The sequence below is a fragment of the Argopecten irradians genome, chromosome 5 (assembly GCF_041381155.1).
Source record: "Argopecten irradians isolate NY chromosome 5, Ai_NY, whole genome shotgun sequence".
NCBI classification, from domain to species: domain Eukaryota; kingdom Metazoa; phylum Mollusca; class Bivalvia; order Pectinida; family Pectinidae; genus Argopecten; species Argopecten irradians.
This window is the reverse complement of record NC_091138.1, coordinates 16,074,685-16,090,507: the sequence shown is the minus strand read 5'-3', so window position 1 is coordinate 16,090,507 and position 15,823 is coordinate 16,074,685. Positions and strand designations below refer to the sequence as shown.

Genomic DNA, 15,823 nt, shown 5'->3' with positions numbered 1-15,823 from the left:
TCATCAAATGTACTCGAGTTTCCAACACGAACATGCAAGGCTCCCAAAACACAGGTAATCCATCACAAGCAGGGGATGACTTGATTGAATGGCCTTAGCTGTTAATATGTTGTTTAACATAACCTACACAAGAGTAATACAAAGTCTTTCTTCTCCGACTAAATCTTCGACATCGTCTGCCTAGTAAATCATCTGTGATTGCTAAACTACTGTCTAATTATTCTGGTTTCCACGTAAACACAATAGCCAACACAAATTAAAGCTTACCTGGTTGGAGAGCCCACTTCTCCCTATACTTCGCCATCAATTCGTCGTACTTGTTTTCTGTATCTTGGACATGGACTTTAATGTACAAAAGCCAGAAGCGTTGGTGCAATTTGAATCTGTCTAACATAGTAGGCAATCTGTAATATGTTTATGCTTAGACCCTATTTCTATGTTCTTGGTAGTTCCTTCTGAACTACACATCCTCGCTCCTGAGTGGTCCTTATTTCTCGAAACTTCACGGCCGACTCTTTATATAATTATCTACCATCAGCTGAATAACTCTATAGCAGCCTCTATATTTCCTCGATTGTGCAGTAGACGCATACTTCTCTCTTTCAGATCATGTCCGTTACCTGGATTAATATCTGAAGTACTGTTGTGCCATCACCAGCCTGTGCTCAATATCTGAAACGATTACTATTTTAGAGAGTTGGATATATACTCGATAGATGATCTGAGAGCCGCAACAATACCTATAAATTATTATCACGGGTACTTTTTCAAATATTCCAATGTCATGCACAGGGATCACTTACTCAAGTAACATCCATATCAATTTAAAAAAATCATCCTGGTACATGCATGCCAGGTTATATGTATTCTTTTGACTTTATAGCTTTCACCTTCTCCTCGTCATGTCATAATTGTGCACCACGATATCCTATATAACATTCATCTTGGCTACACGGTCTCTGTACTTGTAGTCAACATGACTACTTGGATACTTCGTTCACCCGTGGTCCTCGTATTTTCATGGAGATGATAATGGGAATACATGGAACAACCTCTTTCATCTACTTTCATATCCAAGCAATGCCGACTGTGAATCACAATGTATCTTATGGCATCCACTGATTTTGGACGGATTCAAATTACTGTCAATGTGCATTTGTTCTTCTCTCCTCTGCTAATAAGTTGAATAATAATACCCATATTTCTGACTCTTCATACAGATCCCGAGAATGCCTCCATTTGGGCACTGGGCAACCGTCAAAGCATCTTATGATAGTCGTTTTCCAGTTTTAGAAGACGGACAACAAGTAAATATCCCCAAATTCTCTATTGTTTCCCAGTACATTGGTGTGACCCTATTCTTATTGTAAAAATGAGCCTTCATAGTCCCTTTAGAAGACTGTGGATATTTTTGGTATACCTTACAATGCCAACACTTCTATAATTCTATGGAGCTTTAAAAACTATCCACTCTCTCCCTTTTTGTCAGGTGCTTTGAAAACTGAAAGATAATGTTAACAAAACTCTCTCACACCTCTCCAATCCATGCCGTTACTTTTACAAAGACGAATGGCGGTCTCTCTAAGGTTAGCCTAGAACATAACTAAGAAACTACCATAATCTGACAGATCATTCCGATTATCATATTGAGGACTGTTTGTCCTTTAATATCGATGAAATTGAAGCCCAGTAGAATCTAGATACATTTTGTAATCGTGTCTATAAACAAAAACGCGTGCTGAAAATTCCTCCTTTTGACTATTTTAATATTAAATGTTGAAAAATTCAAAAAGATGAAAAAAGAAAATAATCGCCGAGATATGAGAGACGAAGTTAAGATTTAACTACTCAGGAGTCATGGGAGTGAGTTGATAAGGATACTGATAAATATCGAAGTACAGTTATCTCGCTTGGACCTTTCTGCAGACTCATTAGATGAGGCAATACAACCATTCTAGCTACATCAAGTCATATTGACATCTTTATTCCTGTAAATTTAAAATATTACGGCGTTCTTCAAAACTTCATGCTGTGAGATTTAGATATGAAATTAGTATTTTTAAGTAATATTGATACCTTGAAAGGTTGGCTATCTATCTTTACAGCAGTATTTATAAAGGTACGTGTAATAGTTTTGTTCTAGATGACTTTAGCTCTCGATAGACCGCACAACTAAACAAATTATGATAATATGAGCTGTAAAGCTATGAAAAGGAAATGTCTTTGGAGATCTCGGAGAAACTTGTGTAAATATGCACTACTTTACTGAAATATATTGCAGAGACACACACGAGGACATCCGAGAGTCATATCATAAGGACGACGGATAGACGAAAACAGGCCAATAATGAGACTCACCTCAGCTGTCTAAAAGAAAATAGCACCAAGGGAGACATTCAAAGGGAGATATAGAAACAGTGAACCAAGTGACCATTTGTTCGTAATTACAGTATTTCCTCTACAAAATTGATTCATGAATAAATGATAACTATGCTAAGCATATAAGGTAGTAACATACATGGCTCAAAAAGAAACTCAAAACATTGCAATGTAAGTGGTGCATAACCTATCAAAGTTGATAGTCCCAAGTTTGTGCTAGTTTTATCGACTTTATATTGTTTATGTTTGTCTACTCGTTTGTGTTAGGTACACCTGACTGTAGATGGTACACACATAGACAGAGGTCACAATATATCCTCCACATGCAGACACATTTGTCTGATCGGACTATCTGATGTCTGTGTGATGACCAGTGTGATTACGACAGTCAGCATCGTATATAAATGTATACGGACATAATTTAGTCCTCAGTAATACTCTGTAGGTCCATGTTACCTCTTCACATTCCGTCCAAAACTTTCTTTTATATTTCTTACACTGTAGAGGGAAACGTAATTCAAAGAACCTTCCTTCACTTCACATTTGTTATACTTTCTAGGAGACAATTTAGAGTTAAGTGTGCCGTATTTTTCATACTCACGAATCAAGATGAACTGATGATATGTTATTTATTACCAAACATTATCACGAATTAGAGAATTACAGTATTTTCAATGAATAGGTTTTAATTTTACAAGTACAAATAAGACATGTAAATGTTTTTTGGCAATACTGCCAAAAATCATTATATTTACATCTAAAGTTAAGTGAAAAGAGTACATACGGTCAGACCATGAAGCCATATTGTGGTCTACAATTTCATTTAACATTTTTATTGTGTTATTAGTAATTGTAGTGATTTCTGCAGGTATGTTTTCATATAAACAGACATAAAAAAGCAACAATTTTACAGTATACATATTCATCATTTCTGTGATGTAATTGACATTTATAAGGCATCTGAAACCATTTGAATGATTTCCACAGCTTAATTCATCAAAATTTATGGTTTTTCAATAGATTAATGAAAGAAAAAATAACATGCCAACATTTTCGTACAGTTACGGCACATATAACTTTAAGGGATTTTAATGTTTGTAACGAACATCACTGGCTGATTTGTTTATCATTCATCATTTCATAACTTATGGAATGAAATAGCCAACCCTGTGTGTTTACTTTCCGAATGTAAAATTGCTTTTGTTAACAAACCGAGCCAAAGAAAAATGACGCTTTTAATTGATAATTTTTCATTGTATTCACCTGGAGGGAAAAAGTTTGATGATATAATGTCGCTATGTTACAGTTGCGCTGAAAGTTGTTCATTTGTCAAAGAGTTATTTCCCTTTGAACGTAAGCTCGCTTGTGGTGTTTTCGCGCCTTAGAGAACTCTTCAACACTGTAAGGTAGAAAGAGTGGCAGTCATGAATGGAGAAGAACGCTGATACTTGTAAAGATAATTTGAGAAGTTTATGAGGCCATAATGTAAGTTTTATATGTATTACATGAACTATAATGTTAAAATATGTTTCGATAAATAAGATTACAGTATTGTTGTCAGAAATTAGTTGATAGAAGCCCTGGCATTTGTCGCGATAAACAATGCCATGTGGCCTAGGGTCTTTTCTGTAAGTCATTTCGCCCACAATTGTCCCTATTTACTAGTGTAGGTTTTGGGTCGAGTTGACCATACGTATGTTCAGTGTACCGAGAGTGTTTATTATATTGAACGCTGTATAGAGCTAGAAATAACGAATTTCCTGTAAGGATTGTATAGTATTTGTAGCTAGGAATTACATTAATGGAAGTGAGTTATGTTTGTATCACATTTAGTCAGATAATTAGGTATACCCATAAGTAGTATAGCAAAGTGTATATTGTTATCATGATTAAGGCATGTTTCTAGTCAGTCTTATAACAGTTTAAGTACTTTTCAAGTACATTTCAAGTTTACTTAAGTACTTTTCAAGTACATTTCAAGTATGTTGTATTGTGATATTTTAAGTCTATGGTCGCATTGTAGATTAAGTCAAAATACTCAGACAAGGTTATTTCTGTTTGTTACAGTCTTTTACTACGTTACGTTGGAATAAAGTTGCCACGCACTTTAAAGGAAGGGTTGTGTAGTTTGTCGCCCTACTAATAGTCCCGTGCAGGTACAGTAAAAGAATTATGGCCTCATAAACTTCTCAACATGGCTGGCAAGTCTGAAAACTCTGAAGAGCCAATGGAGCCTGATGCCGCTCGATCAAGAAGGCTGATTACCATGACTGAAAAAGCAGCCAAACAATTTAGAGACCGTGTAGAATCATATCAAAAAAGACTACACACTGCATGGTGTAAAATCCAAGCAATATTGGATGAACGTTCGGAACGTCAGAGCCCAGAACTTTTGAAGAAAACTCACACATCTGTTTGCTTAGAGTATGCTAGCTATCGTCTAGTCTCCAATGACTATGCTTCTTTCCTGGACAGTTCAAGATGTAAGGAGGGTGAAAGACTCTTTGAACAACATAATGATGAAGACAAACACCATGATCATCTAGTGAACCAATTTCTGGAAGAAATCGAGACTAAGAGGAGTCAAATATACCTTGATGATAAAAAGTCAACTTCTGGGAGGTCGTCAAGGTCCTATACAAAGTTCAACTTCATCTATCAGAGCAAGGGCAAAGGCTAAGGCTGAAGCAGCCAGGGCGGCGATACCATTCACAGAGAAGAAAGCACTGCTTCTAAAACAGCAAGCAATAATAAAAGAACAAGAGGCACTCTCAACAGCTCAGACAGAGCGAAAACGTCTTGAAATTGAGGCAGAGATGCAGTTACTACATGAGCAAAGGTTATGTGCTGAGGCAGAAGCGGAAGTGGAAGCCTTGGAAACAATGGACAAGTGGGATATTGATGAACAAAGTAATCGAGTAAATGACAACATAATTCCATCAGATGTGAATTCCACTGAGCGCGTGAAGCAATACGTTGAGTCTCAACAACCTCAACCTCTTCAGCCTATGGCAAGTGGTAGTAATCCTCATCCATACTCAGAGATGGATTATCAGCAACAAGCATTAAACCCAGCAGCAGAAAACTTTGTTCCCTCTAATATAACAACTGAGATCTCCAGATTTATGCTAAGAAAGGACCTATTATTTTCTAGACTCACAGCCTTTAACGATTCGCCAGAGAATTTTCTGCCCTGGAAAGCTGGATTCTTGAATGTTGTTAAGGAACTTGGTGTTTCGCCAATAGAGGAATTGGACTTACTGGTGAAGTGGTTAGGACCAGAGTCGGCAAAACATGCAATCAGCATCCGATCCTCCAATATAAGCAATCCTGAAAGAGGATTAAAGAAGATATGGGAGAGACTAGAGGAGCGTTATGGATCTCCAGCACTGATTGAGTCAACACTTAAAAAGAAGTTAGCTGCACTACCGAAGATAACCAAAGATTACGCCAAACTGTATGAACTTCACGACACGCTGATGGAGGTATCATCTGCCATGGAGAATGAGAAGTACGCTTCACTTCTTAGTTATTTCAACTCGTCAACTGGTGTTACACCTATCGTCCAGAAACTTCCTCATCATCTTCAAGGAAAATGGACTCACAAAGCAACAAAATACATGAACTTGCATGGTGTTGCCTACCCACCATTTTCAGTATTTTGCGCCTTTATTAAGGAAACTAGCTCTATGCTGAACAACCCGAGCTTCATATATGATGATTCTTCGCATGTCACCAAAAACGACACAAACAGGGGCACAAAATCATCAAGACTGAAATCACTGAAGACAGAAATTGAAACACCCAAGGAGGTACAGCCAAAGGACAAGATCAAACCTAAATGTCCATTTCACAACATTGAAGGTCACACTCTCAATGCTTGTCGTACATTCAAGTCGAAACCCTTAAATGTGAGAAAAAAGTTCATCAAAGACAAGGGCTTGTGTTTCAAGTGCTGCGAAAGAACTGACCACATTGCCAAAACATGTCAATCAAGTACAAAGTGTAATGCCTGTGATAGCGACAGTCACCCGTCGGCCCTGCATGTTCATGGCGGGGAGGGTAAATGGAAGACCGAAACTAGCACTACACAAGGAGATAAAGGAGGTGATGTCGTAAAATCAGCATGCTCTAAAGTCTGTGGTGAATTACACTCGCCTGGAAAATCATGTGCCAAGGTAGTACTTGTTCAAGTTCATCCAAAGGACTTTCCAGAGAAAACCTTTCATATGTATGCATTGATTGACGATCAGAGCAATCGTTCCCTTGCCAAACCAGAATTTTTTGATATGTTTCATGACCGAAACTATGCCGAAGTTCAGTATTCTTTGTCTTCCTGTGCAGGAGTAACAGAATGCTCCGGACGCAAGACAGAAAGATCTGGATTCATCATTAAGGATTTGGAAGGACTCGCATCGATTGAACTACCCAGTCTTACGGAGTGCAGGGAAATACCAGATGTCCGTGAAGAAATCCCAACACCCAACGTTGCCCGTAGCCATGCACACCTTCAAGACATTGCATCTAAGATCCCAGAACTAGACAACAAGGCGCAGATACTATTGCTAATAGGACGTGATTTACCTGAAGCACACCACGTGCTGGAGCAGAGGACTGGTAGTAGGGGATCACCGTACGCGCAACGACTCCAACTTGGCTGGGTCATTGTTGGCGAAACCTGCCTGGGGCAGGTGCATAAATCAGATGTCTTCAACGTCAAGAAAACCTTCGTATTGAAAGATGGTAGACATTCTATGTTTCCACCCTGTGAAAATCAGTTTGAATTGAAAGAAAACAGAGGTTGTGATGATGTGTTCAAAACAACGAAGCATGATAACAAGGTTGGTTTGTCAGTGGATGATAAACTATTCATGGACATTATGGACAGAGATGTAACAAAGGATCACAACGGCAACTGGGTTGCCCCTCTGCCTTTTCATGCTACTCGGCCTAAGTTGCCTAACAACAGGAATATGGCCTTAAGAAGAGCGCAGAACTTGTCAGTTGGTTTAAGGAAGAATCCTACCAAAAGACAACACTTTACAACATTCATGAAGCGAATGTTTGACAGCAATCATGCGGAGTTAGCTCCCCCTATGACTTCAGATGAGGAAAGTTGGTACCTTCCTATATTCGGTGTTTACCACCCAAAGAAAAAGGACCAGATACGCGTGGTCTTTGACTCTTCTGCTAGATTCAATGGCCTGTCCTTGAACGACGTTTTGATGTCTGGCCCCGATCTCACAAATAGTTTGCTAGGAGTTCTTATGAGATTCAGACGAGAACCTATTGGTATAACAGCAGACATTCAACAAATGTTCTACGAGTTTCGTGTGGAAGAAAAACATCGTAATTTCTTGCGATTTTTCTGGTTTAAAGATAACAACCCAGACCTTGAGCTCATAGAGTACCGAATGTGTGTACACGTTTTTGGAAACAGTCCGTCACCTGCAATTGCTACATATGGCCTTCGCAAAAGTGCAGAAGCAGTGGAGGAGATCTACGGAAAAGACGTGACAGAATTTGTTCGTAAGGATTTTTACGTCGATGATGGTTTGGCTTCATTTTCAAGCGCAGAAATGGCAATTGATGTGATGCGGCGTACGCAAGGCGCGCTGACTGCTGGAGGAAATTTGCGTCTACACAAGGTAGCATCGAACAGCAGAGAAGTCATGAATTCCTTCCCAAAGGAGGACTTAGCAGGAGATTTGAAAAATTTGGACATTATACAGCAGGGATTGCCCCTACAAAGGAGTCTAGGGATGACATGGGATTTGAATTCTGATAACTTCAAATTCATCATACCAGATGAGGTAGTCATGAAGAAGTTCACGAGAAGAGGAGTTCTGTCAACACTCAACAGCATATTCGATCCACTAGGCTTTATCTCTCCAGTAGTGGTTCATGGAAGGATCTTAATGAGAGATATGATCACAGAACAGACGGATTGGGACGAACCGTTAAGCCCTAAATTCAAAGAGGAGTGGGAAAACTGGTGTCAATCCTTGAGAGACTTGAAGGACTTATCAATTTCTCGAACATACTTACCAACTTCCCTATCCAGCACCTTACAGAAGGAAATACACATCTTTTCAGATGCTTCAGAAAAGGCAATTTGTGCAGTGGCCTATATCAAAGCAGTAGATGTCAACGGAGACAGCCATGTCGGATTTGTTATGGGAAAATCCAAGGTATCACCAAAACACGGCCACACAATACCTAGGTTAGAACTATGTGCAGCAGTCACTGCCGTAGAACTTGCAGAGATTATATCTGAACACTTGAGCTTACCAGTTGAGCTAATGAAGTTTTACACAGACAGTAAAGTTGTGTTAGGCTTTATCAATAACCGCGTAAGGCGCTTCTATGTGTATGTTGAGAACCGTGTCAACAGGATTTTGGCGACAACAGACGCTGAGCAATGGAATTATGTGTCAACAAAAGACAATCCAGCTGATCTTGGAACTCGACCAACTTCATCTCATCTCCTAGAGAGCAGTGCATGGATCCAAGGCCCAGAGTGTATTAGTACCAGTAAAACTGACACGGACCAAGCATTTGAGCTGCAGTTTCCCGAAAACGACTGTGAAGTGCGTCCAGAAGTTTGTTGTTTAAAACTCTCTGTTCAACAACACTACGATCTTGGTACTGAGCGGTTTCAGAGGTTTTCTGATTGGGAGAGGTTGGTACGTGCTATCGTGTTTTTGAAGAGACGCGCACAAAGACTATCAAGCCATGCCGCTAGCACAGATCCGTGTACATCAGCCAACGAGGACTTACAAACTTCGGTCGAGAGACTGATAATTCTACAAGTTCAGAAGGAGATGTATGGCAAAGAGATTGACGCTTTACTAAATCATAATGAGCTACCAAATGACAGCACCGTCCTCAGTTTGAATCCATTCATAGATGAAAACAACATTCTCAGGGTTGGAGGACGCTTGAGCAATTCTGATCTCGGAGTAAAGGAGAGGAACCCAGTATTAGTCCCTGGACATCATCATATCGCAACGTTGTTGATTCGCCATTATCACAGCAAAGTCAGCCATCAGGGGCGACACCTTACAGAAGGTGCGGTACGGAATGCAGGGTACTGGATAACTGGGATGAAGCGTGTAGTTGCGTCGATACTACACAAATGTGTAAAATGTAGAAAACTACGGAGGAACACTGAATACCAACAGATGTCAGACTTACCTCGTGATCGGTTAGTCCCAGGACCACCATTCACTTCTGTTGGAGTTGACTGTTTTGGCCCATGGCAAGTTTCTACTCGTCGCACAAGAGGCGGAATAGCAAAGGCTAAACGATGGGCAGTCCTCTTCACTTGTTTGTCTACGAGAGCGGTTCACATTGAGGTGATAGAAGAAATGTCTTCCTCAACCTTTATCAACGCTCTAAGGCGCTTCACAGCAATTCGTGGGAAAGCAAAGATATATCGCTCAGACAGAGGTACAAATTTTGTCGGAGCTGTTGATGAACTAGGCATCAACATTGAGGGTGACAAAGTCAAGAACTTTCTGTCCAGTGAAGGTGCCTCCTGGATATTCAATGTTCCACATGCTTCCCACATGGGAGGCGTTTGGGAACGCATGATAGGCGTGACCCGGAGGATTCTTGATTCCTTGTTGATGGATGTGCCAGGTGGTGGTCTGACACATGAAGTCTTGACTACCTTTCTAGCTGAAGCATCTGCGATAATTAACTCGCGTCCACTTGTACCAGTTTCATCCGACCCAGAGAATCCATATCCGCTGAGCCCATCTGTTTTGCTCACTCAGAAAATTGATTCAGTGGTTGACATTGAGATACCTACAGATGTAAAGAATCTATACCGCGCACAATGGAAGAGAGTCCAGATATTAGCGGAAATGTTCTGGAGGCGTTGGAGGTCAGAATTCCTTCAGACCTTGCAGTGTCGTCGAAAATGGACCAAGGAACAGAGGGATCTGCATTCTGGAGATGTGATTCTGTTGCGAGACAAGGAAGTAGCTAGAAAACTATTGGCCTTTAGGTGTTGTTACAACTGTTCTTCCGAGTGGAGATGGAAAGATACGCAAAGCAAATGTTCGTGTCGTAGCAGAGAACGGCAAAGTGACGACCTATGCGCGTCCAGTGAATGAGATAGTACTTCTTATTCCATACCAGGATACAGACTAGACTAGATCTACGGTTCTGCTGAATTCATAGACATAAGTAAAAGGAACAATATCGTGTATGTTTCTCTTGTTAAAGACATTTGCAAGTTTCACTTAAGTTGTTTAGTTTAAATGTGTCAAACTTAATTAGGATTCAGTTTGGAAATATTTAGAATAGTAGTTAAGATTATTGTAAGAGAGTGGTATTGTTATACCAGACGGGGAGTGTGTTGTTACAGTTGAGCTGAAAGTTGTTCATTTGTAAAAGAGTTATTTCCCTTTGAACGTAAGCTCGCTTGTGGTGTTTTCGCGCCTTAGAGAACTCTTCAACACTGTAAGGTAGAAAGAGTGGCAGTCATGAATGGAGAAGAACGCTGATACTTGTAAAGATAATTTGAGAAGTTTATGAGGCCATAATGTAAGTTTTATATGTATTACATGAACTATAATGTTAAAATATGTTTCGATAAATAAGATTACAGTATTGTTGTCAGAAATTAGTTGATAGAAGCCCTGGCATTTGTCGCGATAAACAATGCCATGTGGCCTAGGGTCTTTTCTGTAAGTCATTTCGCCCACAATTGTCCCTATTTACTAGTGTAGGTTTTGGGTCGAGTTGACCATACGTATGTTCAGTGTACCGAGAGTGTTTATTATATTGAACGCTGTATAGAGCTAGAAATAACGAATTTCCTGTAAGGATTGTATAGTATTTGTAGCTAGGAATTACATTAATTGAAGTGAGTTATGTTTGTATCGCATTTAGTCAGATAATTAGGTATACCCATAAGTAGTATAGCAAAGTGTATATTGTTATCATGATTAAGGCATGTTTCTAGTCAGTCTTATAACAGTTTAAGTACTTTTCAAGTACATTTCAAGTTTACTTAAGTACTTTTCAAGTACATTTCAAGTATGTTGTATTGTGATATTTTAAGTCTATGGTCGCATTGTAGATTAAGTCAAAATACTCAGACAAGGTTATTTCTGTTTGTTACAGTCTTTTACTACGTTACGTTGGAATAAAGTTGCCACGCACTTTAAAGGAAGGGTTGTGTAGTTTGTCGCCCTACTAATAGTCCCGTGCAGGTACAATGTCGCTATATACCACGACATTACAATATCTAAAAGAAAACAGCCCCCACCCTAGAAATTTGAAACATGGTATGCCATTGATTTTTAAGGATCAATTTGAATGGATTGTTATGTTATGAAGCTTAAACAAGAAGACAGAGTGTAATATCACCATAAAACGCTTGACGTTTTACTCAGAGAACATTCATAGTTATATCACCATAACATAATCTAGTTAATCCTTAATTGTTGAAACTTGCAACCGATATTACTTTTCTAGATAATAACATCAGTAGTACACAGGGTGTTCAATTATGCGCATAGTAAATATTGTAAAACTGTTTTATGATATTCATTAATAACCTAAAATTATGCTGGCGATTGTGAATGTGTTTCCTTCCTGTGCTTTGATTCTTTTTCAATGGCCTGGATGCGTAGTCTGGCAATATGTGATAGAAGTTTGAGCTTTATCTTTTAATTAAATATTGTATGTTTCAATACGTAAACCAATAAAGGATTAGTTGAAATTAGTTGAAGCTGACATATTTGCCTAAATATCAGCAAATATCAGTAAACATGCAGCCTATTGTCATTGTCCATTCTGGGATACATTGCCTTAACATTCTTAACATGTTTTTTTCTCTCATTACATTTTTTATTCTGTGATGTTATTTCTTCTATATTTACCCTGATATAACCAAACAGCACATGAATTGCAGTTTCTGATTTCAAATCATTTCTACTAAGGTCATACCCATTTTATATTATCTTTGACTAGTTATTGTCACTATATCAATCATTTACCTGGTAAACAATTAACCTCGTTTTCTATAAGCCTAGACATAAGTCCTTTTGCCAAATTTAATTAACCAAGCATCGCCAATTAACCTCTTCAAACAGAAAATCACATTTTCCAGTTTCAACAGAAAATTTATTTTGCACTGAACGTGTTTTACCTCCTGCTAAGAAGACATTTCTTACCATGGAGACTCAAAAGTGAAGTAGCTTCCACCTTGTGGCATTCAGTGATGTAAAAATGAGGCCATTAATATAATTTCGCCAGATATCAATTAAATGTTATCTAATGGGGAGCTCAGTGTTCTACTGTACATTATTGGTAGTACGATAAAGCGAGGTAACACTATAAAGTCAACGATTTCGTACTCTCTCAAAACCGTGTTTTGACTAACTTGTTTGATATATAAAAATATCATATCGTCTTACGATAATAATAATAAATTCTTAACATTTAAGATTTTCTTTCATATAAAATTATTCCCTAACATCGTCAGAAAATGATGCATTAGTACTAGTATCGTTATTATATTGTTTTACACACGCGAAGCATGTTCTTATATTTAATTGTAGATTTCATTGATAGTTGTGGTTGCTAATAACCTGTATTCTTTAATGCCATCCAGGGATATTCCTACTACTAATTTTGTTAAGTTATTCATTAAAGGGTATTTATGAATTGATGTGACGCTTATTAGCCGACTGTTTAAGACGAGAAAAATAAACGAGAAAGCGATGCTGTGATATTAAAATGACCTTCCCCGACTATTAAACAGTGTTCACTGAACCGTAATGGAATTAGGTTGATTAAATCTCGCTGGTATCTGAGCAGCTACGGGAGAAATTTCATGCATTAAGAAGCACTCAAACAAACAAAACATCTGTTAAGATGAAAGTATCTCCTAAAACTCTGTGATCGTCTTCAGGCTCCGTTAGGAAACTCAACGTTTTGATAAAATTAAGATGTCCCAATGACATACTATTTTAGTTGCTACGCAGTTGCTGAAGTTCTAGCAATGCCAAAAACGAAATATTAGCTTAGATTACATAACAGATGTATTTCTCCATAAAGCAGATAGTATGCCTTTTGTTCGGAGTTGTGTTTAAATAAAACCCCGATAATCCTCGATACTATGTGTGCATCCTTAACGCTTGGATCCCCAAGGAGCGTCCGTCGTCTTGTGTCACCGGCGTGTGACGAGATACGTGTTGTCATGGTGGTGCGAATTACCATCGGTGACTCTTCATCAAGGCATCGAATACACGGGCAGAGAACCAGTCATCAGATCGACGGACTAGCCATCTGTCACCATTTGTATTTAAAACAAAACAAATGCGCTCAACTAATGGAGCGTATTGCTGGCGGTCCCCGAGGACTTGGCGATGGGAGTTTAACCAGATCTCCATCCTACCCGCGGACTCACTACTTAATTAGGTAAACTTGCTATTCACAGAAGCGGGCACATAACGGAATATTTAGACAACAGAGATGGATACATGCTTTTCCGTGTTCACTACTGGAAATTTGATATCTGGAAGCCGACTCTAATGAAATACAATGTAACACTCCTATTGTAGTCATTGTTGGAAATCTCTGGTAGAATGCAGTTTGATTGGTTTCAGAAACACGTTCATCTCAATGTTTGGTTATTTTTGTATCAATTAGATGTCTGGAATAGATTTACTTGCATGATATGCGGAGAGAATTAGCCAATGAATAGAAATCACTTCTAAACTATCCGACAACAACAAAAAGTACCTTGATTCAGAAGTGACGTATTTTCACCAGATTTATTAAATGCAAGCTTGCAACCCCATGCTTCTAAATATGTCATACATTTTATTATTACATTGCTCACGTTACAGCCAAATGTTATACGTAAAGCCATTTATTACTAAATATTAACAGCGATAATGTCATTTTGATCTTTTTGCAACTTCAGAGTTTCCATGGATTAACACGGCTTAGTTTATTTTATATGCCAAAATAAAAAAATGAAATAAAGAAAAAGCACAAGAAACGTTTTTGCTTTGACTGTTTCTACATTAAAGAAGATTATAAATCATTACAATTTATAGTCAGAAATTTTTATTTGTGTTGTATATTTATTAAAGATGCGCCACCGCTGACAAATGGCATTTATTCGCTATCAATAACAGGAGCAGACGATTTAGTATTTTCTTCACTTACAAAAGTTACTTACTTTACACCGTTACCACCATTGAAAAGTTTGAGCTTCTTATTTTACTTCAAGTTAAAATATGAAAAATAATTAATTGCATCCCGAAAAAATTCCGTTGCACTATGTCCTATACTGAATGAATTCTTGATTGCGCTTGTACCACAAGCAAAATGAATTATTTCAGATTATTTTTTGTGTTAAGTAAACATATATATATATACGATTAAACACCAATTATTGTTCAATTAATGAGTATCGTTTATGTTTTGTCGGCGGTGGAGCATCTTTAAGTTTGTGAATGTAATCGGGCAGGTGTGAAATATCTCTATACAAGATATACTGTAAAACAACGTATTTTCGGGCCTAACTACCTATACTACTTTTCCGCAGCGATTTGATTTCGCGGTTAAAATATTTTGATTCTACCGTATTTATGCTTGATTCTACCGTATTTATGTCTAATTCTACTGTATTTATGTTTGAATCTACCTTATTTATGTTTGATTCTACCTTATTTATTTCTGATTCTATCGTATTTGTGTTTGATTCTACCGTATTTATGTCTAATTCTACTGTATTTATGTTTGAATCTACCTTATTTATGTTTGATTCTACCTTATTTATTTCTGATTCTATCGTATTTGTGTTTGATTCTACCGTATTTATTTCTGATTCTATTGTATTTATGCTTGATTCCTTTTCGCAGTGATTTCATTGTGCGATTTTCATTCAGCAGCAAAATATGTGAAATTTAATCGAACTTGGAAATAATTTGGTTTACAGTAGAATGAATATGACAATCGGAAACATAGAGCAAATAAAATACCAATAATTATTAGATGTTTGGGATACTCATGAGATGAAAATAAATAGAGGGTTTTACTGCAATGAGCAGAAACCACAACAATGTATAATAGTTTACTTATCTTGTTTTAATCAATTTGTCCTTAATGTGCATTCATTCACCATACCTGTGTTACCTTATTGCAGCACGTCGAAGAAAATAACAATCAGTATTTTTTAAACAATACATGTACGAGTACATTGCAATATTGCTCAGTGCTTCAGTCACCATATTAAACAATGGAAATAAAGTAAAAAAAAACTGGACTCAAAGTCATACTTCTAGATTAGCATTCATACATAATAGTTGTCAGCCTCTATTTCTACAGAGTACACCGGATCGACTGATCAAACAGAAAGTTGATGACTTCGCAAAATATAATTTCCTGTTTAGTACGTGGTTTCGACATG

At 37.9% G+C, this 15,823-nt stretch overlaps 1 protein-coding gene across 1 annotated transcript; it reads left to right on the top strand.

Annotated features, from left to right (window-relative positions):
* Window positions 1–4,976: 4,976 nt before the first annotated feature.
* On the top strand, window positions 4,977–10,502 carry LOC138324287 (uncharacterized). Its single transcript, XM_069269367.1, has one exon. It carries the CDS (start codon window positions 4,977–4,979, stop codon window positions 10,500–10,502), a length of 5,526 nt encoding a protein of 1,841 aa, XP_069125468.1.
* The last annotated feature ends 5,321 nt before the right edge of the window (window positions 10,503–15,823 follow it).